At 40.3% G+C, this 27,881-nt stretch overlaps 2 protein-coding genes across 3 annotated transcripts in view; one reads left to right on the top strand and one right to left on the bottom strand.

The window, feature by feature from the left end:
• LOC113172924 (obscurin-like protein 1) overlaps positions 1-6,326 on the bottom strand; it is a 31,376-nt gene extending 25,050 nt beyond the window's left edge. For both annotated transcript variants that reach the window (XM_026376008.2, XM_026376009.2), the window contains exons 1-6: positions 6,034-6,326; positions 3,253-4,371; positions 1,529-1,798; positions 915-1,175; positions 463-774; positions 109-375 (exon numbers count right to left, since the gene is read on the bottom strand). In XM_026376008.2, coding sequence (XP_026231793.1) covers positions 109-375; positions 463-774; positions 915-1,175; positions 1,529-1,798; positions 3,253-4,267 — 2,125 coding nt within the window. In that variant the 5' untranslated portion in view covers positions 4,268-4,371; positions 6,034-6,326. The remainder of the gene's footprint in view (positions 1-108; positions 376-462; positions 775-914; positions 1,176-1,528; positions 1,799-3,252; positions 4,372-6,033) is intronic.
• A 3,963-nt stretch (positions 6,327-10,289) lies between these two features.
• Positions 10,290-27,881, top strand: part of col18a1a (collagen type XVIII alpha 1 chain a) — a 64,933-nt gene continuing 47,341 nt past the window's right edge. The window contains exons 1-2 of the mRNA XM_026377137.1: positions 10,290-10,445; positions 10,541-10,614. Coding sequence (XP_026232922.1) covers positions 10,441-10,445; positions 10,541-10,614 — 79 coding nt within the window. The 5' untranslated portion in view covers positions 10,290-10,440. The remainder of the gene's footprint in view (positions 10,446-10,540; positions 10,615-27,881) is intronic.

The following is a 27,881-nucleotide window of genomic DNA, read 5'->3' as shown; positions in this document are numbered from 1 at the left end:
GTTGTTATTACTAAATTCCAACAAAAAAAAAAAAGAAAAGAAAAGAAATGTAGGGCAGACCAAGAGACTTACTCAGGTAAACTATGTATGAGAGTAACCCACACATACCTTGAATGTACAGTGCTGCAGAATCACGGATGCCATAGGCAATAAATGTAATCTCTGCTCCATTGTCTGTATCACGTACTCCTCGAATTCGAAGAGACTGGTGTGTTCGTGACCGACGCATGGAAAAACGTTCATCCTCCTGAATCTGAGTACCATTTAAAAACCATGTACCAATAACTGAAGCAGACAGCTCTATAGAGAAAAGAGCATCTTGGCCCTCTGGCACCAAAGCATCCTGTAAGGGAGCTTGTATTCTGGCCACTGGAACTGTAAAATAAAATAAAATAGAAGAATTGTATGAGCAACATCCTAAATCATGCTAATTGAAAGTAATTTTAGTGTAAGAGGACTTACCCAAGTGAACAGCTCTGGGAAACTCAACATTGTTGCTCTTTCCGTATTTGTTTACACTGCAAATGCGAAATCGATAATCAGCTTCACATGGTACACTGTCCCCAAGGATTTCCACAGAGGTTGCAGAGTCAGTGGTCAGGCATTGTAGCCACTCCTGTGAGCCAGTGCCCACTTCCTGTCGCTCAAGCACATATCCAGATGGAGGGTTCCTTCTTGAGTCCTGAGCAGGAATCCATGACAAAAGAGCAGCATTAGCACGCTCTGTGTTGATCTGCACACCCACAGGACAGCTGGGAGGACAATGTCTGGCCGCTGAAACAAGAGAGGTCCATTGTGCATCAGCATCAATCAATTCAAAAAGCAGCTGATTAAAAGCAACCATTTAATCTTAACCAAAAGTTTGTGGATGAATTGCAATTGGAATGCTATGATTTACAGATGATCAACCATACCTTTCACTCTTAGCTGAGATGAAGTCTTGGATCGTCCAACAAGGAAGGTCACAAGGCCAGAGTCTTGGGGCATTGTATTGACAAAAACCAGGATGTGAGTTCGACCAAAAGACTTTAGGATGGTCTGATGGGTTTCACGTAGCTCTATGCCATCTTTGTACCAATGTATATCCATCTCTTCTTTTTCCACTTCAACACAAAAGGCAGCATTTTCACCTTCCAAGACATCCACTTTTCTTGGAAGCTTCCGCAAAATTGTACCTGCAAGGAGACACTTGATAGAGTGATTTCTTAGCATAATAACAAAGATTCTGATTATCTAAAGGAAAAACAGTCCAAATACATATTTTCTCTCATCTCAAAGTCCAACATTTTTAGAGAAATCCAACTCCTCTCTGCAGCGTTTAGAGACTATTAAATTTAAGAGATGTAAATCCTGCAGCCGCTATAGGGCTTTCATGCTTGAATGGACACATTCCATGTTTTGGGGACAAACAATTAATTTTGTATTCAGCCACACATTTTGTGTTATATTCCATTATGCTAATTATATACATTATATATGCATTTTCATTGTGCTTATCAAATAAAGCTATTATTAGATCCTGGTTTACCTCTTACAGCTACCTCTGCAATGCTTCTTCCTCCATCCGGCATCTCACAGAGGTAAATCCCATCATCATCAACTCCAATGTCACGGATAGTTAGTCGCCTTTTTGTTCCCCACTCTTCCATTCCATATTTGGCCCCTGGCTGAAGTCGTCTGTCCTCCAGATACCATGTGATGGGAACTGAGTCCTCTGGAACTTCACACTCCAGAATAGCCAAATCTCGCTCCCATACTTCTAGATCGATGAGAGGCTGCTTAAACCGCACAGGGGGCTCTGAGACCAAAGAAACCAGAGGAAGACCAGATTGGTTAAGCCAATGCAAATTTTACTATAGTAAAAAGAAGCTTAAGATGTAAATACTTTGCTTCTTTCTGTCAAATGGTATTAGTATAACTTCATCAATACAAATCCTTTAGGTAAATCAACTCTGTAGAAATTCACTCACACCACACCATCTGCATGCTTGTAGTAATAACAGCAAATGAAAACTAACAAAACATTCCAATGAAGCAAACTAGATGAGCAAAATAATGAGCCAAGTGGCGTCTTTAGATGAGGAATGCAAAGGCCATTAACACATCGGTGTGTTAGATATGAAATAAAGTTTTTGTAATTGACACCATCGGACAGTACCAGACAGTTGTAAGCAAAAGAACGTGGACTGCATTTAGTAGTCTGTGTTCAAAGCTCTTCTTTTACTTTTGCTTACTAAAGTTTTAATTCTAATTAAACACAGACGTCTAATAAAATACATCTTCTGTTTCATTTGCCTCTAAATCTACCACTGGCCACCCACAACCAATCCTTTCCCAGTTATTTTTTTATATCTCTGTAGGATTCAGTACAATGCTTTATATTGGTGCCATGGGTTTGGACTTCTCTGTGCCATGTGAGAACTATAATATCCTAGCCAAGGATTTCACCTTTCACAAGCTAAGTGACTTTGCAGGCATCGCACTGCTGCTGGAGTCCATCTCACGCTGATGAACTTTGCTTGTTTAGATATCTGGTCAGATTTCAGATCATTAATACATTTCATTAATCCTCTAGTGGACCCAGGATTAAATTACTTTTAATTGCTTTCAAGCAGCTAAGGTCAAATAATTATATTTGCAGTGCAATGGTCTGCTGACCTGTCTTTTTATGACTAATGACATGATACCTTATACTTTAATTCCTAAATTTCCTAAGTAGGCATTTGTGAGCAACAACGTATATCATTAAGTAATACTTGGCTGTGTTATTGCATTCTCTACTTGTTATGAACTCTGTAAATCTTTTTCAGAAAAATCAGTAAATCTGACAAAAGTGTATTATTTAGAAATGGGGTTTTGACCAATTTTAGATTAAACAGACTGTCAGTATCCACTTAAACATCAGCATGTTTACAAGGTTTCTGTGTAATGAAGTGTATTATTTTAGCAAAGTCCTGTCGAGCTTTATTTTTAGTGGCATTATACTGCCATACATGTTTCAATTTCAATCTTGCCTTGGCTTTCTGGCTGAGGTCCAATAAGTGATCTCAGAGATATCTCAATGACATCATTGTGGAATCAAATGTATTGAAATCTTATCCAAGAACACACCACACTTTCAATCACTCATTCACTCGCAGCAAAAAGGAAAATCATCCTCAGCTAGAACCGTGTCTGTATTTATTCTTTAAACTCTATATATTTTTTGGATTTCAGGAAATTAAAGCTTTAAAGCAATTCATTTTGACTTACCCTTTACAGACAGGTGTATGGCACTGAGTGTCTGCCCTGCAGTATTTGATGCAGCACAGACATAAACTCCATTGTCCTTCTGTTTGCAGTACAGAACTTTAAGTGTGAAGTATCCTTCTCTGTCCTCATATAACAAGTAGCGCCTTCCTGACAGTATGAGCCTACCATCTTTTCTCCAAATGATTTCTGGTTTGGGTTTGCCAGTCACAAAACAGCGGAATTTGGCATGTTTGCCCTCTGTCACTGCAAACATTTTTACTTTAGTTGACTTGGTGATTGTGTCATCTTTCAGTCGGTTTAGCACTTGCCTACCACTCCTCTGTTTTCCCTGATGTGCTTTCCAGTGGCCATTTGTATAGCCATTACGATTTCCTTCTTCCTCATGTCCTGGGCCTGCATCAACAAGCAATACAGCGCCTGCCAATGCTTCCCCAAATTCATTCCTTGCTTTACATGTATATACACCACCATCAGGTGCACGAGTCTTAAAGATTTTGAGCTGGAACCATCCACCATCCTGGTAACCCACAGTGAAATGTGTGCTTTCAAATATTTCATTGAGTTTCCTGCCATCCTTTTCCCAGACAACCTCTGGTCGTGGGTTTCCCCAGAGCTTACAAGAGAAGACAGCATCTTCCCCACGACCGACACGAGTGGAGAGGGGCTTGATGAGGAATCGTGGCTTATTTTCTTCTCGTAACTCCATCTCTTGTGCCTCACCTTCCACCTTCAGTGTGGCTGCTGCATATGTTTCCCCAATGCTGTTCTTTGCTTTGCATATGTATTGGCCACTATCTTCAGTGGTTACAGCTGAAATTATGAGATTGTAAACATTTCCATCCTCAAAGACCCTATATCGACCTTGTGGGTCAATTTTTTCGTTGTTTCGCTCCCAGATAACTGCAGGTCTCGGATCACCACCAATTTGACACTTCAGGACTGCATCAGTCCCACTTTGTACCATCACAGGTCTTGGGTAGGCCAAAAAACGTGGTGCACCACCAAACACATCCATTTGTGCTTCTTTAGTGACCTCACTTCAATGCAAGCAGTCCAGGAGAGGAATAAGTGGCAGTTATTCACTGTAACAAGATGATCCAATGGCTGCACTGCAAAATTCTGAAAAGGAAAACAGGATGAGAGATGGGTTATATTACAACCAAACAGCTTGTGTGTTTTAGATAATATGTGTACCTGTCAATTCCTACAGTACACAAAGGTAAAACAAGTTTATTACAACAGTCCTGCTTCTTATAATAATCGGTTGTTGTCCAGACTGTATGATGAGAGTTTTTGACTGATCATTTTGGAAAGTGTAGTCTGTGGATTTGTTAAATTTTATTCAAATATACTAATATTGTGTACACGCCACAATAAAGCTAAGCTAAATACCAGAGCCTGTTCTTTCTATAATGCAGTAGAATTCAACACCAGCATGAACCAAACAATTTCAAGGATGATTTATTTCAGGAGTGTTATTAAACTGCAAATGTTCCTTATAAACAAGTGTGTATGGTGAAAGTATAGTGCATTCTCAAAGTCTAGACACATCATTCAACTTTACATGAATTAACTGCAGACGTTTAGCATTTCTGTAATAAGCAAATTGAATGAAACTAAAACTTCATTCAAACACTTAGCCTCCTCCCCCATTACATGCACGTGTTTCTGCACAAATGAATGGCATGATTATTAAGGCTAATTGAATTAGATCTGTCTGCGTGAAAGAAAAACACAGGCTAGCAGGGATAGAGGGAACAGCCTGGTCCTATTGCAACAGCAGCAACACATAGCCAGTACAGCTGGTGCTGTATTTCAATGGGAAAGTGCTTAATATAGCACATCCTAAATAAAGACGTGCAAGGGAGTATGTGTCAGGTATCACAAAGACAGCTCTGAAAACCCGCGTGCTCAAACAAACACCAGCCGGAATCATAGTCTGCCCACCCAAGAGACCTTGCAGTCAAAATATGCCAAACCTTAGTCACACCCTTTGTTGGCAGCTCTGTTAGGGAAGTCTTTCTTTAAATGCCACAGTCATAAATAATTCTGTCATTTTCCTAAACAAATTGCAGTTACGTTGTCCTAGAAATGTTTTGTACCTTTCTACCATTCAAAGTTATGATCCACTTTGACCACGTGTCTAATTTTATCTTTTGCTTTGTTAAGTTTGTGAACTTGACAGAATGGATGTTTCAGTTAGCTAAATGCATGTCTCTTGGGACAGGCCCTAGAATGTTGTAACTTGGATGCAGATAACAAAATGTTGTGTCACGGGATAATCTAAGGATAGTGCTTTTGAAGCCACCTAGTTGTCTCTAATAGTATCACCCAGCATTCATTTTATAATATATTAATGATTCTAATCATAATAAATTATTGTTGTCAGAAGCTGAAACTGTATTCTCTAGTCTTATCAATGTGACACACATGCCAAAAAAAGAAATAAGAACTTATTTGATCACATTTTTCCCACTATCCCTAAACAAGTAGATGGTTTAGCAGCTAATGGAACAGCAGCTTTAATTTCTTGACAGTTTGTGCAAAAATATTTAGTATGCTAACAGTTGAGTATAGTATATAGTATATAGCATAATGTATAAAACCCATACATTTCAAGATTTATTTTAACACAGCTTGGACATCGCCTTGAATGTATTTTCAATATTCCCTTAGGAGGTTTAAAGAGAGGAGATTAACCCCTGTGTTTACTTGTCTGATTTAATTGGAATGGCCTCTGCCCCTTGTGAAGCTGTGCTGTGTACCCCTCACATGACCTACCTCGCTTCAGTCGCCAGGAACGACCGTCAACATACATTCCGCACTTGCAATCTCGCTTAAAGCTAAGGAGTAGTGCCTCCTGTCTCCTGAAGGCTGAGGAAAGTTCCTAGTTGACTTCTGGTTCAGACACATGGTCTCCATAAACATCCTAATGTCCACATCTTTGTAGATGATTGTCCCATAGAAAGAAGAGAAAAAAGAACTTCAGTATCCACAACAGTGTCCAATTTAACAACCTCAGAGTGGTTCCCCGATCTCTGTGTCGTTCAGGCCTTAGACACCCCAAGTGTCATTGTTCGTTGAATACCATTAAATGCTTTTGCAGCTGCTGCTGTCCCCTAAAAATACTGGCTGCCTCGATGACAGCAGTGAAGATAAGTCAGGCACTTCCATTCACTTGCCAGTAGGGGCTAAAGATAGTTCAGGTGGTCTGTGCAGGGGAGACTGCTTAACTTACTCAAAGCTGTGCAGTAAAAAATAACTTGCAAGCAGGTAAATATTAACAGATGCAGAATAATTGAGCACAATTCTACAATTCTACAATTCTAAACTTAAGTTGTTTTACTCCAGTTAAGCACTGTGAATCAACAAGTTAATATTCGCAAGTATGCACAATGCAAATGTAGTAAACAGAGGGAGCAGGAGAGGGGAGAAAATGTGGTTACCTCTTAACCCTCCCTCATTTTGATTTCCTAAACTTTTTCAAGCAAACAGAAAATCTTGGTCTTAATTCATGTAGAAGATTTTCACAAGCCTTAAACTAGGCAAAATAATGCAGTACTTACAGTAGTAAAACATAACAAATGTGCATTGTTTACTTCTGGCATTTTAATGTATACAAGTATTTTAGTACTTAGGATACTAAATAAACAACTATATGAATTTTTTTATAATGCCTACACCAGGCTGAATAAAACACCTGAAAACCATTTTTTGAGAAACTTAAATAGTGTATAGTGAAGTATGAACTCCACAAGATCTCTGAAGGTGTCCTCGCCCTTCAGTATCCGGCACCAAGATGTCAGCAGTAAACATCTGCCTATCCATGCCCAGCAATGGATAGGAGTCAGTGTGGACACCAACCATAACAGTAACACAGCCTCAAGCGCAGCTTGGTGGGATGCAGTGTGTGACACCTGCAAATCATGGCCAAGGCTACATTTTTCAAGATTTAGACCAGATGGACTTCCCTCTCCTCTCAACTGATGATGATGCTTTATTTAAGACTAAGCAAACAACTCATTCAATCTACAGCACGTGTATATGGTAATGTGTGGTTCATGTATATAGTTACAGCTCCAAATTAGCTCTGCTCTAACAGTTGATGCTGTTTAACCTTACTTTTCTTTCTTTTACAGGAGCTGGAAGGCCGTTTTTAATTATAACCCTTGCCTAGTGAGAGGATTCAACAGCATTTGTTGAGCCTTGAGCCACTATGTTAGACTGCTATGTGATTGTGAGACCTGGCCTCAGCATAGGCTGCAGTGTCTTTTCAGCTGTTTAATGGCTCCACAGTCCTAGAGTCCCTCCTCTCTGATTTCAGCTGTTGAAAGTAATCTGATATAAGTCAGCCCCCCTGTAGCTGGTTATGGAATGCTTTGTGCCTAAAACCGAGCCACAACTTAAAGGGTTTTATCAGAACCCAAAAAAGAGACACAAAATAATATAGTTTCTCTGAGTGGCTGATCCAGGTAAAAGAGTTTGAAGTGCATTTTTGTTATTGAGGGCAAGCACTTGGGGTTTACCACATTAAGGAAAACTGATAGTATGTTTTTATTCTCTGCTGATATTGTATTATTGTATTATTATTTCCTCCAAACAGGTTAATATAGTTCCATCCAAGGCACACCGACGACATTGAGATGTTTGCTTTTTTAGCAAACACTTCAAAAGTGACACAGAATCTTTTGTTCAATCAACTGTTTGTATGTTGTATCACAGAAAACACACTTGGGTCAAGCTGTCAACCAGTACCAGTATTGGAAGATCAGTAAATCACTAGACTGAAAATGGACGAGACGCTTTTAAATTATAACAGTGTTAACAGGATCCACAGTACAACAGCCTGCTGAACAGAAACACCATTGGAAATTAAAAGGCAGTCATGCAGTTGCTCTGTTTAACACAATTTAATTCAATTTTTGACCTATCAAAGTAGATTTTTTAGACATGTTTTTTTCCCATCATTGTTGCAGAAGCTGACTTTCAGAAACTTGTCTGCTTCTGTTGTGGTTTTGGAGTTTCTGTTCCTTTTGATGGGAGGAAGCTGTGCTCACTGACACTCGGGCTTGCTATGCAGTTTCTCTAAAGGAAAGACCTACACTTTTAGCAGCTAGTATGATGGTCTGTCTTTCTTTGTTAAATTGCCTTTTCCTGGCCATTATGACAACAGTATAGGCTGCTGTGCTGTTTCCTGCCGTGTGGTATTGTCCAAATAATGTGTGTAATAGCCAGTCTGTTCTAACACTGCTTTTATACTGGCAGAGGATTAATCAATCCTCAGGTCACAGGTCAACTGTAGGAATTGTTTGCAACAACCTTCAAGGCTTCACTTCCTTCCATTGCTGCAGGATATCCCTTGCTGACTGCTGATGTCAACATTATTTGTGGGTTTTTGGTAACCTAAACTATTTTAACCTCTGGAAGTTTAACAATTACCTTTGTTTTTTTAGTTCAGTTAAAGAGATGTGGGTTTTCGACAATTTTTGTCCAGTGGATAAATCATTCTCAGAAGAAACATCGATTTGACAGCCTACATAATAAATGCCATAAGATCTCTACTCCTTTTGAAGCTACACTCAAAAGTGCATATTGTGTAACTGCAGATTCAGGAAAGGTTTTACCTGATACCACTGTGGTCAAACATCAAATATTCAGTCAGGAACATGAGGTAAAACCTGATTTGTCAAGTTCATTTTTGATATTCCACATAATTCAGAGTTAATTGCTCCGCATCAATAACAAACAGATCAATTAGCATGACCCCTAGTGCCACACTTTGCACGTGTAATGTTTTCTTGATAGAGCAGAAAGATGTACTGTAAAGTGTTTGAGGAAGGAGTCCCACCCTGCTCTCTAAAAAGTTACACAGCAGCACAGCACTTAACAGCCTGTTTCACCTTTCTTTTTCCCAACGCTGGAATGTGAGTGAAGCAGATATTCACAGAGCAGTGGACGTGTTCAGGCAGTAGCCCAGAGCCCTACAGATAGAGCCACTAATACATAGTGCCAGGGGACTGAACCCGTTGCACTTTCCTATGATAACAAATCTGCTTAAACAACCAGTAATGAAGGTTGTGGTACCTGGAGAATGTAAAGGACGTACCACTAAGGTGATGGATTTATTTAATAATGATATGAAGACTTCATATGTATAATATGTTTTTTTTTTTTTTATTCAACAGAGACAAAGAAAGGACTGTTACATGAAACAGACAAAATAAAGACATAAAAATAAAAATGGAGCAAACTAAAGAGAGCTTTCCATGTAATACAAATGTGTGCTGTAGGACCCAGCAGTAAACTGATGAACAGTACCCCAGCTCAGGACCAGATTCAAGTGTCACCCCTGCTGCTCTTGCAAAAGAAACCCAACTTCATCCTCTGGTGGCTGTTCTGTGTCAGTGCAGCCTGCTGCTTGTCAAGGCAAATACTAAGAGGGTAATGTGAATAAGTTTTTCCTCTTCAGTCAGAACTGAACTGATCCTGTTCCAGTCTCACCTTTCCCTGACCTCCTCTCAAGGTGAACCAAAGTAAACAAGCCTTCACTCAAAGTGCATGTGGCCCTTCTCGCGTCAAGTCCATTCATGTGAGCCCACTGCGCACGGAGGAGGCAGCCACAGTGTACACTTTAAGTTGACTCAGCTCATGCTGCAGGTTTTCAGTTGTCTACCTGCGCTCCAAGTAAATGTCCAAGAGTTGGTCAAGAAGTGTGGGAGAGACAAGAAGCTGTGTCCATGCCGTCTGTCCTCTGAGAACAGTACAACCGCATTATGATGCAGAAGCAGCATTAGCTGTATGCATGGAAACAGTAGAGTTGAAGAAACTAATAATGCACATTTTATTAATATTATTGTTAATATCACACCTGCTCCTGATCATAAAACTAGTTGAACGTAAACGCTGGTTGTCGCTGACCTCCGGTAGCTCTCCGCCCCCCCTCTCTCTGTCTGTCTCTCTCTCTCTGTCTCTCTCTCTCTCTCTCTGTCTCTCTCTCATTGTCCCCCTCTCTCTCCCTCTCCACACTCCTCGTCTGTCTCCAGCGAGGCGCAGCGTCTCCATCAGCTGTTCCTGCAGCGCGCAGCAGCGGTGCTGGACCAAGGAGGCTGTGAGCGGTTCGTGCGCCCCTCTCCCCCGGAACAATCCATGTAGTTTTACCCCTCGATCCCTGGGAAAGAAGAGTCGAAGATGAGGTACTGGTGTTTTTGCACTTTTCTCCTAACTTTGAGCAGCTTTCAGTGCAGCGATCAGTAAACGCTGAGCGTGTGACTGCTTGCTGCCTCTGCAGGTGTTCTCCGTGGCTGAAGCGTCTCGTCTGCTGCGTTCTTGTTCTTGTCGGCCCGGCGACGTCCCAATGGCCAGGTAAGACCAGCTCACCCTGAAGTCTGGAGCTCCCACCTGCACTTAACGTTACCCACATTTATCACGCTGTCTTCTGTAGCAGGGCTGGAGTTAGTGGTAGATACAGCGAGCTGTCCACTTACATTTCCTACTCAGTAAACTGCTTAATATTCTATGTGAGTGCTTTGATTTGTTGTCTAATTTCTCAGAATAAGGGCTGAATCAGAATCTAAATCTGCTGTGAATGTGCCTCATTCTACTCAGTTTTACAGACTAAGCTGTGGGAACTTGCAGCAGTCTCTCTATCCTGCCAGTGGTGATGTTTGATCACTGTTTTCTGCTCTTGAAGCCTCCACAGCAACCTTTATGTTCCACTTGTTAGCCTGACTAGTCATTGTTAGGATCCAGCAATATAGCACGGCAGTTTTCCTCAATGCTTTGAGGACCAAAGTAGCTTTGAGACAGTTTTTTCTCGAGTCCGAAGTCTACACTCTACACAACCCTACAGTCTGTCTGTGTTTGTCCTGCGTCCTTGCTCTCTGGCTTGTGGTTTCTACGTCTCAGATCTGAACGCGGCTTCTTTTTTTCTGTCTCTCTCATGTAACGCAACTGAATTTTGAAGTTGTAACTTTCCAGCTGCTACAGTGTCAGTGCACTAAAGCAAGAGGCCAAGACAATAGGCTGTTTCTTTTACACGCAGCAGTAATGGTGTTAAAGGGCTATATGAGCCACTGAATGAAAGAACTCTCCTTAGTTCCTGAATAATTTATCTTTGAACCTCAATAATGTTCAACATTCAATTCATTAAATGTTAAGTTGGAGAACTGAGCAGCCCTCAGGTGACAGGGAGAGGAAACTGAGAGGATGTCGATTAATATTTGATTGACCATCACTACAGCAGTCTGGGGGTTTTGAAGATGCCCCCAAACTACAGAAGATGAACTTTTTACGTCATGTATTGTTCTGTCCTTTTTAGTTATCCCAGCTTTCTTTTATATTACCGTGCTTGATTATACTCCTATTATCACAGCAGTGTAGACCAGAACAGGTAGAAAACTCTCAAACAATGTGACATTTTCACAGGAATTCTGTCCTGTCTGTGTGTGTCCATGCTGCAAATGCCTGCCGCTCTGTCTCAAGAGCCTGCGACATGGTTGAATTAGGTCTGATTCATTCCCAGTCTCTGGCTGGGTCAGGAATCCCTATTGTCATGTGATCTTTGACATGCACCCAGCGTGGTTTGCTTGAAGGGAGCAGGATGAGGTGGGGGGGAGGGGAAAGGCTGTAAGGGGACACCCCGCCGTGCCATTTAATGGCTGAATTAAATGCCACATTAAAAATCACAGCTGGCTTGAAGTTTTCTCATTTTCAGAGTCGGGGACGTGATGGTCAGAGCGTTAGGAAAGCAGAGGCACATTTAAAAAGTGTTACATAAATCTGTCTTGAAATGGCCCTGGTAAAGTTTTTATTCCCTACAGCAGAGTATTAGTTAAAGCAGATACATTGATTGTTTCCATTCCTTTGATTGACTCAGGTCTTGTTTAAAGTGATTCTCTAAGTCCCATCTGATTATCTTGAGCCTTACAATAGCGAGTGATACTAATATTGCAGTTATACACGATGGGAAAGGTATATCTGAAGAGAGAAAGAGGATCTGACCTTTCCTTTTTCCACAGTTTTCTGTTGCTGCAATCTGTGCTGTCAACTTTGAAGCTTAGTTTCGTGCACCATTGTTATGTTTGACATTTTTCTGGTTTTCATGGCACCACAAGATTAAATATTTTACAGAATTTCAGTTTGCTGTGTGGGAATGGATTGTTTGAAGCTTGTGGTGGTTTTTAAGAGAGGTCAGTTAAGGCAAAACAATCACATGAATATCAGTGTATGTAAAGGTCTGGCAGGTTTCAAGTGCAAATACCTGTTATAATGCTTCTTTATGCAACTGTTTCTGTGGACTTCAGACTTAAAAGGCTCATTTGACTTTCCGTGTCTTTAAAATCCCCCTTCCCCCATCACACTCTGTTCTGGTTGGCCAGCTTGTAGAAGTCTTCCTGATGGCTGAACTATGTCTGAAACAGTGGTTGTCGACAACACTCTTATCTTTTGCCGCCTACCCATGCTAAACTGTTTTCAATAAACTGCAGCAGCAGTATATATATGTATACACACACACACACACTCTTCTTCATAAAAATTAGTTACACATTGGAACCTCTGCTAGGTGGGTGAGGTGACGGTGTACATGATATTATGTATAGGAGCCCAAAATGGACATCTAGTTATGGATTTCTAACTTTAAATCTGTGTGCAGCTAAAGCTTTGGGTCTCTATGTATAACATGGGCACCAAACATCAGAAAAGTAACATTCGAACATGGAAAGTATAATATGACCCCTTTAAATGAACATGTCACAGTAGATAACTCTCCTGATAGGGGTTGTTGTTATAAATATATACAAATGAGAGGTGGCAGTTCCAAAAATCCACTTTCTGTTTGAAAATAATGGAGAAAGATGGAAGTCACTTAAATCAATAATTAAAATAATTAAATAGTCATAAACTGCAGACCCTATGTACTCTGTGTGCTTCTCTGCGGTGAACAGCTATTAGATTGGTGCCTTTTGTTGTAACTCTTCCAAATGAATGGACCAACTGTGCAGAGATTCTGTTGACTCAGTGAACCTTGTGATGTCTAATCTGTGGATTTTCTGGTCAGTAAATCTGCTTATTCATGATCGACATCTCTGAGGTTCCATCAATCATTAGTTTGGTGATATTTTGACAGAAAATCTTGTTAGAAAGTTTATTAAGCTTTGCTGGGAGGATGGTTTATGTCTCTCACTGTGGAGACTGTGGCTTGAGACTTTCAGTGTAGGCCATCGCTTGTGTGAGTTTGTGGGTGGCGGGTCATTGAAAATGTCAAGTGGATTCTGGAAATCCCTCTGTAGCTCCTCCTGTTGTGTGATTGACACTTCTTGTATACATTTATGCTCTTACATGTTCCAGTATGACCACTGCCCTTTGTCTGTCAGTCACCAAGATACAAGTGAGATACAAGTTCACTGCTGCTGATATCAGTCAAGTCACTTTAAATACGGCAGTAATGGACTTTTGATGTCTTGCTTTGCTGTAAAAATATTGTAAAGTCACTCACAACAATGTTCACTTGGTAATTTTAAATGAAAGGATCTTTCTATGTCTAAGACCCGAACAAGTGTCTGAGAAGCACACTTACTCAGGAGACTGAAAAGGAAATGCAGATCTGCTGAAGTTTACTTTATTGTGTATGTTTTCTTCTAAGAACACTGCGGTGGTCACATCCTGCTCTGATTACTTAATTCAGCCCATCTGGAGTCTCCAGTGAATGTGAAGAGTTGTTTATCTGGACGCGGCCCAGTTTGAGAATTACCCGTGTAAGCAGGCACACTGTTTGAATTATGATGCATGTAGACATCACAGCATGAAGTAAATGTCAGTGTCTAGTTAAATATTTAGGATTTTACAAACGTCCTATATTCTTCACACTTATGGTTCTCTTTAAACACAAAGACACACACACAAACATGTAATGCTGTGGTTATCCCATATTCCTGTGTTAGGTTTGAGTAGCATCTAACAACCTAATATGCACATCATGAATACTAGTAAACAAGACAAATATCATCCAGAAGCTGAATGTTGGCTGAAGTTACAACCCAAAAATGACTGCTATTAAAAGAGAGACTTGAAATATTAATTTGATATTGATTATAACAATAGTGTCGTTTTCATTGCCATGTAAATAAAAATGCACTCACAACATGTTGCACTCACAAGTATTTGTTCTAATTTTCCATATCTATCATCTTGCTGACAGCTGTTACTTATTTTTATGTGCTCCCACCACTCAGGTAAGCTGGACTGTTCTCTCATGTTGTCCCTGGTGTCAAAATGCCAGGTTGACAGGAGCAAAATACAGAGGGACGCTGTAATTATTACTTATGCTCCAAGAGAAGAGGATTTGTATGGCCACTAGCTCTGTACACCCAACTATCTCCAGCACTAATGGCACACTGAGTGCCCTCTTACCTCTCAACACCTTTCCTGTTTGTGGTGAAACCCTCACTTATTTAGTTTTCTTTCCCAGCAGTAGTGGAACATGTTCTGCAAATAACATCTCTTCAGGTTGTCTTTTAAAGCAAAGACCAAGATGAAAAGGCTGACTGTATGTAGTACCGGCACTTTCAAAAGTACACAAAAGCTAGACAAGTGCTGAAGAAACTGCTTCTTCATATGTACATGATACCTTAGTTAGATTATAATGTGCCAGAGTACTAACAGACTACAGCATACCGGAGCAAGCTACTTAGACAAAAATTGAAATATGTCAAAGATTAACAACTGCAGTGGTGTATTGTTATTGATGTTATAGACATATTGACCACCCAAACTACACTGATAGGCATTTAGCCTCTCCTCTTTTTACGCTACACTGTATGTGGTCACTTTGTCAGGACTGTGGGCTGGAGGCTGGGTGAACACTTGTTTCCATGGCCACCAGGTGCAGATTTTTCCACCACAAAGCTGTATTTGGCTGTAGCAAAAGAAACCGGATCCATCTACCTGGCACTTTGTCCCAGTCTCCAGCTTTATGGAGGGCTCACTTGTTCTCACTGACAGCCTGCTGAACACAGGGACACATGAAACTAGAGACCCCCCCTCCACCCATTTACATTCTCTGGTCCTAAGAAATCTATACCATCAACTTTTCACTCTCCATGAATTACTACTGGTGCAAAGTAACCAAGGCTATATTGACTGCTTCATGTGATCTTCTGACATAATTTAAAAGCCATCTTGCAAATTCAAGTCTAAAATAAGCATATTTCAACTGTCAGACGTGAACGCTCCTAACATAAGCACCAGCTACCACACAATGCATTTTTTTAAATAAATGAATAGACCATTCAGCATTTCATGAGGCCCCTCTCAGGCCATTGTGCATTTCCAACCTCACTTGCAGTTATATCCCTCTTTTCGCTCTCCATGTCTTCTTATCTTCTGATTGACTCTCATGATGTGCAGGTCGCTTTTCAAGGCATCCTTGAATTCCACTCATTCACCCATCCTTCAAGAGCTGCCATGTCTGTAGGCACTTCTCTTTTTTTTTACCCCCTCACAAATCTCACACCATGGGGGTGTGAACTGAGGAGAATCCCGTGGGACGGGGAGATTACCATCAAGCCAAGAGCTCCTGTGACAAAAGAAGGATTTGCTGAGTCCTGTACCCCTGTCCTCTACTTTCCTGTGGTCTTGCCGGAAGTAGGATTTTGGACGAGTTATGGGGTTTGATGACACGGCCACTGTACCTAAAACTAAAAACTAAGAATGGACTTTACAGGTGTACTCATTACAATAAAATAAAAATTTAAAGAACAAATTAGACAAAGGGGAAAGTACCAGTTTCTAATTTTTATTGTGTATTTGCTCTGAAGTTACGCAACTCTTGGTGGAGACCACGTCTGTGTATACATCATTGCTTGATGGTATAGTGAGTCTAAAGACTCTGCTTGGATCATGTGCTGAGCCAGGATTTCTACTAAGTGAATACCTCAGTTGCTAATTGTTGTGTGAACCATGAGCTCGCAGACAATAAAGGGTGCCCTCTGTTCAGTCAGTGGTTGTTATGGGCCAGGTGGCACGGTGCCATCCATTGAGGTTTAGAGAGGAGGAATATAGGCTAACCATGGAGACATTAAATATTTAGAAGTCCAGTGAAAGATTTGCGGGGCTATTCATCTCCTGAGACAGTAGTGTTATTGGTCAGAAGGATGAGCTGAAAGATCTGCAGTCAAACTCCCTTGACCAGATGGACTCTCTCAGTTACTGTTGTGCTCCTCCTGTAGGTCTTTTTTATGACTCCATTATTTTGCCTTGGTAATAGACTTATCTGTGGGAAGGTTTTTGTAACCTTGAATTTCCTGTGCTGAATATGATTGTTAACTGGCCAAGTGAAAACCACAATAGAATAGTTTAGATGAATACTTGAAGATTTCAAATAAAACAATGAATGGACCCACAATAATAACAATATAGTGCTCTTTGAATATATTTAGTAATAGAATTTAGAACCTGTTTGTAAATCAACAGCAGTGAATATATGAATAATCTATAGTATGTGTATCCCCTATGATGTTACTTTGTAGCCTTAATGCCGCCACACACAAATTGTGCTTTACTGAGAGGAAATTAGACTTAATATCAAGTCCAAAGTTTAAACAACTAGTGCCAACAAAAACAAATGGCTAGGTCGCCTCATGCTGCCTCATGTTGATACATTCCGGCTCATGTCGCCCCTCCTTACTTGGCGGTCCACCGTTGTCTTGGTGTGTCAGGCACACGTTCGCCTTAGGCTTGGGCAGGTTGTGTGCTTGTTTTTACACAGTCTGTTGTTTCTGTTCTTCTTCTCTTTGTCTTTGTGAAACACTAAAAAACATAGATAAGGTCACTAATCTAGAATAACTGGAGATTTCTGTTTAGGCATACCATATGTGCAATAGATCAGATCAGAGGAAGGAGCTGTATTTTAGAGGATGAATTCTCAAACATCAGTTAATATTTGGATCTAGATCTGTGTCGTTTATGTATCCACATTCTGGCCTGAAATCAAATCATTTCCTGTTGATTGTCTCCTACGTTGGCCAGACACAGTCTAAGTTTACTTTGGACAAGGAAAGTCATAGTGATACAGGCACGATAATGATAAAGATCATTCTGTCTTAAAACTTGCACTGGGTGTCATTTATGAACCACCTAACAAAATGTAATAATTGTAGTTTCTGTGCCTGTAGGGTATTTTTTTCAGCTGGTTCACTGAGTTCAGTTATTTCATATCAGGCTGGTGCACCAGCTATCTAAAGCCCCATCACGTGGATTATAATATGCCTTTACTTGGCTTAAGCTGAAACAGAGGAGGACCATGACCTGTGGGCTTTTTGTACTAAAGTGCCCAGTGGAGAGAACAATGACCACTGGCACCCCGGACCTGTGCTAATTGAGGGCCCTGATATTGTCTAGCTGATAAAAGCCCTCTTTGTCCCACTTACTGCTTTTCATCTACTGTATCACTATGGCCTCTGAAATAGCCATAGGCAGAATGTCATTCCATTGTGGCTATTGTGTCCCTTCATTAAGTTTTAGTTGAAGGTGTAAGGTAGGCCAGAGTCAGAGGCGTTTGAAGATGCAGAGTAAATTCAAAATGTGTGCCCCTGTCACCATCTCCTGTAGAGGAGATGAGTCTTCTGTTTTTTAGGGACTGCAGGGCATCATCTTAGAGAAAAATCTTCTTCTCTATGCTTCTTGTTAGGCTGTGTGATTAAGGGGGTGATTGGTGCCAAGGAGCAAGGATTAGGACTAAAGAATGAGCAACTATAATCACCTAATTACCAATATCAGTGATTTATCCACTTAAAACTACATCTACATGTGTAATTATCAAGGACAGAGTACTGTTGTATGTTAATAGGCAATTACACCTACCCTGCTTTTATCTAATATGCTTTAGATGTTATTGTTTCTGTACTTTCCTTACTGAAACTTGCATCAATCTGCCAGAGCTAAAAAACACAATATTTAATATTGATTCATGTAGATTCTCCACCTCTTTTTAAAATATATTTTAGGGCGTTTTGCCTTTATTTGAGGCAGACAGGAAACATCAAAGAAGAAAGAAAAGGGGGTGCAACCTGCAGCACAGGTCTGTTTGTTATGGACAGAAAGAATCAGTTATTTTTGACACAATATGGTTTGATCCTCTCTGCGACCAACAAAGTGTAATGTTTATGCTTAGTAGGCTCATGTAAGATTAGATACATTTGTTGATGAAATTACTCATCAACTTATCATTGTGGGAATTTCTTTCAAAACAGTTATCAGCATCATTTTATTGACCAGCCCTAGACTGGTGCAAATATCAGAGGTTTTGTGTATGATTCCCTCTGATGCATAGAAGAAACTCTGTGATGAAGTGTTTTACCCTCTTTTATGTGCAAATTTACCGTTGAAGTGTTGATCTGCATTGGAGTGCTTTGTAAAACTGAAACAACACTTGAGGGAGGCCTAGTAGACTCAAAGAAGTAGAAGAATGAAAGAGATGCTACCGGCCTTCATGCTGATCTAACAAACTGCTCCTTGCAAAGCTTAGCTAGAGCACAATTGAGCTCTGTGTGTATATTCTTTCCACATAAGGCCCACGCCTTGACTAGATATTTACTTATGTATTCAGGATAGCAACAGGGCTGGAAAGAAATTCAGTCGTGCCTCATGTTTAATGTTAAAGGATGCGCTTATGCATTGACTCCTTTGCCAGCATTTTAGCTGCTTCGGAAATCTTAGGCCTGTTTAGGCAGGTAGAATGTGTGCATTCATGGTGAATATAAGGATATATTAGACTACGAAGAAAACACATGAGCAAGGGAGAACACTGAAAATGAAAATAGTGTCATATGTATGTCCCACTTCTTAGCTTTTACTCTCCACAAAGGCCTAGAACTTTAAAACGCCTCAAATTTTAAAGGGTTTCACAGTTTAATTTTAATTTTTTTTTTTTGGTATAATTTAATCCAGATTTTGTCAAACCACTGTCTTGTTTTGCAAATATACTGTAAGTCGAGAAGACAAGATTTTGTAGCACAACAAAGGCTCTAATCTGCTTATCTGAGAATACTGAGAATGATGAAAAAGAGAGAAATTAGAGCTTTAAATTACAGATGCAAGTCCCAACATAACACCTTTTACTTGTGGTCTTAGACTGAATTAAGACATTACACTGTTGCCTTGATGTAATGTAACTGTAGCTGGTCCAGGTCTACAGTTGATATGCTGTAGTCTTTGCCTCACCCTGATAAAACACACAAGGATAAAAATGCTTTTCCTTTATTTTAGAGACAACTTTTGGAAATTGCTTGAGCAATCATTATCTAAGCACATGCTGAGACATGGGCTTTGCAATTTATTGCAAATCATCCAGAGGCCTTTCTGATATGTTTGATGTGTAAGTCCTCGTCTTAAGTCATCCGGGGTGATAAACTAACCTGTTCAAGCTAAAAATATTGCTACTGTGCAACATATTTTATTGATGTGGTTTTCATTGTCTGCTATAAGTTGCTTTTATATCCCGAAACCTTGCATCAAGGTTGTTTGATGGTCAGTCAATAAATTGTTCTGTGTGAGTGGCAGGAGAATCTTAAGAATGCTGATAGTCTGGGAAATTTCTCCATGGACAGTCTGTGTACCACAGAGGTGGGCCTCTATTTTATTAGATATGAGCATGTCATGGAATGTGACCATAATTTACCTTTTGACTCACAGAGCCAGCAAGCAACAGCAAGTTGTAGAACTCTCCCGGTTTTGAGTTATTTGGTGGCAAGACAATGTTTGTCTAAAAAATTCTGTGCTGTGTGATTCACAGTAACGTTTTATATATTGTAGAACAGAATATAGCTTTTTTTAAGTCCACCCCATTTTTGGCACTTCCCAAGTAAAATGTGAGTAGCAGAAAGAAAGTCAGAAAGCAGGCTCATTCATGGATATTATAGCAAACTCAGCATTTTCTGCAGCTGCTTCACAATAAAAGCCCTGAAGCAAATAGATCAGATTATGGCGTCTGTGGTGCAAAAGCATTTTGTAATGTGCCAACGTAATGTGGACTAGCTTTTTCAGTGTTCCCGTTGTCAAGGTGTGATTAAACCTTGATAAACCTTGGGGCAATGTTTTCCATGAAAACAAGTTTGAGTGAGTGAAAAAAATTAAGTGACCTAAGGACACTTCCACTTCATTTCGTTGATTTTCTTTCTTTCTTTTTAATTTGAGTTTAAAAAGTGTATTTAAAACATAATTTTTTAATTACTCGTCTTTTGCTGGATAACTCTATTAACCAGTTAATCACAGCCACAGACACCCATAATAGTTTGGGGAAAAAACTCCAGCATTCATTAGTTTAAGTGAAGAAATGTGTAACCAGTGTCAGACATTGGTTACACATCAAGACTTCCACATTTTAGACCTTTGTTTTTCCTGGAAAACCACCAGGTACTGCAACAAACAGTTAAATCTGGGAATTCTAGCTAATTACAGTATATGCCACTGACTAACTGTGCAGTCTGTGATCAAGTTATGTTTCAAATGCATTATTGTTATAATTATTTACCATCATTCATGCAGCTTAAAACATGATTACAGACACATTATAGTTTATACTAAAATCTGGGGCTGCCTGAACAGTATTAAACTTCTTGCACCACTCCCTTGTTGGTATGTTCTTGGTGGATTTTAGTTTGAGCAAAATGGGATACAAAGCTCCTTTGAAAATGGGTCAAGTGGGAAGATTAGAGAGCTCAAGCACACAATGTGTGAACCCAGTGATCTGTTGTTTGGACGCATGTTGTTCTGTGGTTAATCTTATAGTGGTGGTTTCTTTCTAGACCTTGTAGACCTCCACCTATGTGGGAAATCCATATGTGTTATTGATGTCTTTTGTTGGAATTCATACTGGCCTTTGAAAAGTTGTCTTGAGTTCGTTGTTTCATCCATTAAGATTGTTGCTTTAGCTGCTCAAACCTGGCATGCCCTTGCGAGTTCACTGTCAGGTATAAGGTATATGCAGTCAGAAAAGAATCTGTGTTTTATCTCATGCAGTCAAGACACTTCAAACTGAATGATGGAAGCAATCTATATAACTTAAGGTGTAACCTTTGGGCAAAACTATTTAAGGGATAAAATGTGGATAATTAAGTTGATTTATTTCTGACACCTGATACTAGACTGACCCTATCAGATTCATGTGTTACTGTATGGGCCTAGCACAGGGAACTGCAGGGATTGGTGCAGCATCTGTTCAGGAGCACACGTCCCACTTTAGTTTGTTCACAGCTTTGGAAAAGACACTATTTGAGTTTCCATTATTGTAATATATGTTTTTTTCACTAACAGTCAATCCACATAATCACCCAGCTAAGACTTTACTCTGTGACTAATTAAAGGTGGCATATTGAGCAATAAACCATCATTTAAGCATTCAGACATGTTTTCTTAGTATTTACTGTACCTGTTTCCCATTTGTAACACCACATTGACAAGTGTTGTATTTATTTATTCATGTTATGCCCAGGACCATTACAATATGCTTACCTTCTTACCCTGAAGGCAAGGATCCCCCCCACTCTCCCCCAGCCATACACATACCCCGCCCACACACACACACACCCAAGTCACTCAGGCTCCTTGTCTCAGGCCAGAACAAAAAAGGGCTGGTGAGGTGTGTCAGCGTTAGCGGGTGGGGGCAGGGGTCCTGCTTTAAGAGGCTGGCCACTTCCCAAGACTTTAATACATCACTGGAAATTCACAATGGGGTGAAAAGTACACCAGCTACAAATTACTCCTTGATAAACTCAGTGGCCAGCTGAGCTGATGGCAGATGATTTTTCAAAGGACAGGTTCAGTGTGTTGTTTGAACTGTGTCGGGAGAAAAAATGCTGTCAGGATGTGCTGGCTCCGAGGGGGTGTGTATTTGCCTCCACGTCCTGCTGCATACACCCTTTTCCTCTGGGCCATCGCTCAGGTATTTGTGCGCATTCCGGCCATGCATACACCCCATACAGCCAAGAAATGCTATTGGGTTACTGCAATGTTACTTAATAGTTCTGATCGGGGCTCAAAAGTGGCTGCAAGATTGTTCTCTGCAAACCTATTTCCATTTACAAGCTACAGTCAAAACCTCTCATTTACTGTACCTGCAAATTCAATGCTTAAATTGTTATTTCACTGTGAAACCAAAGAGCTGTGTCATTTCCTTCCAAGACATCATGGATCTGGGCAGAAACCCTCCCAGGTGTTATTAACTGCTTAGGAACCCTCATCAGATACTAACGAGCCATGACCGATAGTTTCCCGGACTTTTATTATGAAGGTGGGATCATCCGTTTGTTTCTCTTGGCGGAGGAGGACCATAATGTGTTTGCCACTCATCCTGGACTAGTGAAGTGGGGAGTTCTGGCCATTTATTTTCATCAAGCATTTGGTATTAAATGTGTAGTTTAAAATAAAGAACAGAAGTACTGCTCGCCGGCTGCTTCCCGATCGATTTGTCTCTTGTGTGGGGCTGGATGTATGTCATCCTTTCTGTGTCCACCCTGTAACAATTTGTAACCGCTGCAGCATACTCTTCTAGTTTTTGTTGTATTTACTCCGCAGCTGAATGGTGCTTTGTTTGACACAAGGGACAAAATAAGGCCACACACTCACACACATGCACAGACTGCCCCCCCCCCCAACCACAGTTCATCTTCCACAGTTGCCAGACATGCCATGGCAGCATGTGTGTCAAGATCCAAATGCTTGTGTGTGTATGTGTGTGTGTGTGTGTGTGTGTTAGGCTCAGGATTTTTCTGTCACTCACAATGAAATGGTCCCTCACCCCTCCTTTACCCTAAGTCCTGACTTCATTTTATCTCTGCTCCTCCTCACTGAGTCCAAATGGCCACAAGCTCAGGGGCTAAAGTCAAAGTGCGGCTTGAGCTTGGGTTCTCTGTCTGACACAGACACACACACACTGTGAGGTCTCCTTGGTGAATAGTCACAGCTTGTGGAGAATGCCTCGGAGCAGACAATAGGCATGTATCCTCATTTAACTTCTCCCGCCGTCTCACTGACAGAGTACAGGACTCTGAGTTCTTGTCTGTGTCCCCCCCTCTGTAGTGTGCCCCAGTCTTGTGAGTAAGGAGTCCTACACTCACTCTACGTTTGAATTTTAGGAAATAATTGTAAGGCCAGTGACAGTAATGATACATTACCTGAAATTGGCAGTTGGGCTAACACCAAATCAAAATGTGCTTGGCACTGAACACAAAGAACAGAATGCAAATAAGGAAAATAATAAGGGAGAGATTTTTGTTCAAAGTGTGTGAGGTGACTTTTGTTATCACACTAGAATTACTGTCTTACTGTTACCTCACACTGACATCAGATATTAGAAACCAAACTACGTAAGAGTCTACAGTCAGGCTAGCAGCTCCTGACGCTTTGAGCTGATAACTACATGCTAATGTGCCCAGTATGGCACACATATGTTTAGCCATGTTAGTTTACATTGGTTGCGTTGTTACATTTGATAATTGGCACAAAATGCCATTAGTTTTGCAGGTGTTCATCAACGTCACATGGATATATGTGTCAAACTTTCTGACGACTGCAGAAAGCCGCAAATAAAGTTGAAAACCTAGTAAATATAGTTACAGATATTGACAGAGTGCATAATGTCAACCACAGCACAGGGACAATATGTCCTCGTGTGTTGTGTGAAGTGGTGGCCCACTGCTGCTGAGTGATACACTGATCTGAGAGCAAAAGGATGCTTCAGTGGCTCATCTCTGTACTTGTGGTTCTGGGTTTGCCCACTGAGTTCTGTCAAATCTTTGATGTCTGGGGATGAAAGGATGTGGCCCTTCCCCATTTTTGTCTTTCGTCTACAAGGACAGCCTAGGAACGTTCAAGTGTCCTCCACACCCCTTCAACCTTGCATTTTCTTCTAGGACCAGGTCATAAAAGTTAACTTGTAAAGGACAGAGAGGGACAAGTAAAGAGAACAGGTACTCAGGTGGCCACACATGTACACCCCACCCACACTTTAAAAGATGTGTGCCAGTGTTGTGTTTAGCTGACACAGTCCTTTAGAACTCTTCCTGTTTTTCACTGTTTTGCTGGTGTTTTATTTGTTCTGTTCACCATTTACAAGTTTTTACTGTTTGTGCTGTGTCCTTGAAGCATTTAAAATTTCCGTTCCAAGATTACTGTAGATCTGGGCATACTGGACTTCTGCATGGCTCTCAGTGTAGTGTGTGGCACGGCAGCATAAAATCTGACAGTGTATCTACAGTGCAGTCATAGTATTTGGACAGTGACACATTATTTGTTGTGCTGACTTTTGTGCTCCACCACATTGGATCCTGTCTTTCTTTGAATTTTTCTTATGGTGTTCACTCAGGAACATGAGTAATATAAATCATAACTGAAGGAAATCCCTGAATGTTTGTTGAAGTGATTGAAGCCCAAGTTTACCAGTCTTATTCTGGAAGATCTTCCACAACCTGTCTCTCTTTTTTTGTCTCCCTCCCTCCTCCTACACTGTCAGCTGGATTTTCTTCCTAATGCTTCTTGAATGTGTTACAGATGTGAAGTAAATCACATGTGGTTTGAAAACACCTCTACCTTTCCCCTCTCCCAAATCCCTTAGTTAACATTTAAACATGCTTCACCACTTACTGACACTTGATTCTGTGACTCCCCCTCTTATGAGCTTGTGCTGCAGACTAAAGATTCATTATTCTTTTTTTGTTTTGTTTTCTAAGAAACGAGGCGTTTGCAGTGACTAATGTGACTTCTGATATTCTCATCCCATGACTCAGGGCTGCCCTTTACACAATGTACTTTTAGTTTGTGCTTGAAAGCAAAATACTTTTGAGGTTTTATATATATATAAAAGGTTTCTCTCTCTCTCTCTCTCTCTCTCTCTCTATATATATATATATATATATATATATATATATATATATATATATATACCATGAAAAAATCTGACACTGTTGACGTGACATTTACAGGACGTTACAGAAGGGATGTTGTATGATGTATTTTCAGAATAAACTGAGTCGGTCTGATTTGTTTCCAGGAGGCTGAAGGTGGTAGTAAACCCTGCCCTCTTTCACTGACCACACAAAACCAGAGCCCCAGGGCGATACCTTTGGTGTGCCTGCCTGCCGTTCTTCTTTCTCATGCTGTAATTTGGTATTGCAAAGCCTGAACCAACATGATTGGAATGCTTTTTTTTCCTCCTTTGTCCCTTTTTTTGTAGAGAGGCTCTTTTGTTCTGATGGGATAATTTAAGTAGGAATGTTTTCACTTTGGGCTTTTGAGCCAGGGTGGGGGGCTGTTTAGGGTTGTGACTGAAGATTGAATAGATGGACACTGCAGAAGGAGCTTTGTTGGTCTCTCACAATTTGTTGTTTGATTCCCACTGGCCCCTGTTCCCTTCTATTTTTTCGTTCATTAAAGTCACTGAATTAGGCCATTTTTCTTTAGTGTTTACACAGCTTTGACTTAGCATCTAAACAACACTTTACTTTGGCGGGATCAGATGGTTCCTGTGTGATGGCTACACTCATTCACTGTTAAAGGAATATGCCTCAAGTTTTACACAGAAAGCTCAGTTTGTAATATTAAAAGTTGATAAAACAAACTAACTAACTGATAGCATGTAAATCATCATCATTTAAAATCATTAAGTAAAAGCAGCTTTGAATGACCGAGTGGCCGTCCACCAGCCAAGTGTCACGTAGGTTCCCAAGCTTGGGAAGGGCAGTAGTCTATTGCTGGAGCAGCTCTTCACACACACTGTCAGATGTTTGACTATAATTTTTTCTCTAGTCTTAGTCAAATCATTCAGGTTGTTGTAAAGTAGGGACTAAATTCTTCATATAGTTTACAGGACTGCAGTCTATGGATCACGGTGGTGTGTCGTGGTGGCTTTGTTTTGTCTGCAGGCTTGAATGGGCTATGATTAAAGGAAGTGTGTCCTAATGTAACTGAGGGGCATGTAAGCTACTGTACTATGACTGAAAGAATAAAACTCAAAACAGAGCAACAAAATTATAGAACACTGCTAGTCCAGGTGTGGTCAGAAATAATTTGAAACTGCAACTTGGACTCAAATCAAATCAAAATTGTTAAGTATATCGAATTGCCTGATATTATCGTTCATTTACAGTCTACAAGGGTTGTCATCCAGTTAATGAACACATTTACTACTAAATTACATGTTTACAGAGCTCATTTCAGGCTGTTTAGAATTAAGTGGGAGTGAATGAGCCCATGGGAAATGACAAACATGATTTGAGAATATGTTTAATTGTAGAACACTCATTCAAGCAGTGTCTTTACCATCACTGCAAAAAGAATAAAGAGTATTTCATTACAATTAGGACTAGACAAACGCTTACATTAATCGGTGCATTATATCTCAATGTTGCCCAGTGTATGAAATCTGTGCGGTGAAAGTGAGTAATACACCAGCTCAGTGTTCTTGTGGAGCATATTTAGTTTTCTGTCTTCTGATAATGGGTCAGCTGTATTCTAGGGTTTCATTACTGCTGCCTTTGCATGCCTGTATTGTCTTGTCTTGCATGAGGGCTTTCATCTGGTTGCTCTGCTTACAGTGGATTATGGAGATGAAGTTCTACTGAGCATGCAAAGCCACAGAATTTCCTCTTTTCTTTTTTTTTATCCCAGATCTTCCTCCACAACTCACTCATCAGAGCAGATCAGCTGAACTAAGAAACCAGTTTCCTTTTAAATCCCTTTTTCTTTTTAAATAAGCATTATTTTACATGCATTTGCTGTATATTTGAATACGTGCTTTGAGCACCTCGGGACTCAACCTCTTGTCATTGCGCGCGTTTCTGAGTCATACAGTGTAGATGCAGTTAGTAACTCTCATGCAGTAACTGCACTGAATGTTCTTTGTAGGTTGTTTCACCACTTCAGTGATTTAGGAAACATTTTTTCACCGAATTATTTGATTTTAGGATGGAGACGTGTTCAATCATGACATTGATGAGCATCAGATTGATCAGAGCATCCACTGTTACTGAGTTAAACACTCTACATCAATGATGTTCTGCAGTTTATAGTGGTGGTTTAAGTATATTTTCTAATTTCTGCTCATGAATGGGTTTTTATCGCTTTGCTACCATTGTTTTGCATGAAAAAACACATTAAGAAAAGAGTTCACATTAGTAGCATAACATAGTTTGCAACTCTGTTTTCACCGCTTCCTGCTATGTTAAGGTAAGTGAAACTGTTATTGTAATTATATGATGTGGAGAAACAGATTCTTGTTTGTAAAATCAAAATACAAAATATATAAATTGTATACTGTATACTGACCATTGAGGACACTGAATGCTTAGTTGGCTGAGTAAAGCTTCTGGAAATGACTCCCTTTCTTTGGCACGGTCACAGAAGAATGCATCTCTAACGGCCACAGTCCCAGGACCTTTTGATGTTTAAACACATGCTCCACTCATTTTAGGATTAAGAGGCTGAGGAAATGGCCTGGTTGACAGTGCTGGAATTACCCAATGATCTGTCTCAAGCTTAATTCCCGCTCGTTTAGCATCAACTGGGTTGTGTAGCTGGATGCACACATGTACTTTACCTAGAAGTGTTAAAACCTGACGTACTTCTAGCAAGAATTAGCT

This window comes from Anabas testudineus, chromosome 21 (assembly GCF_900324465.2).
Source record: "Anabas testudineus chromosome 21, fAnaTes1.2, whole genome shotgun sequence".
NCBI lineage: Eukaryota > Metazoa > Chordata > Actinopteri > Anabantiformes > Anabantidae > Anabas > Anabas testudineus.
The sequence above is the reverse complement of the archived record's forward strand: the minus strand, read 5'-3'. Positions and strand labels throughout refer to the sequence as shown.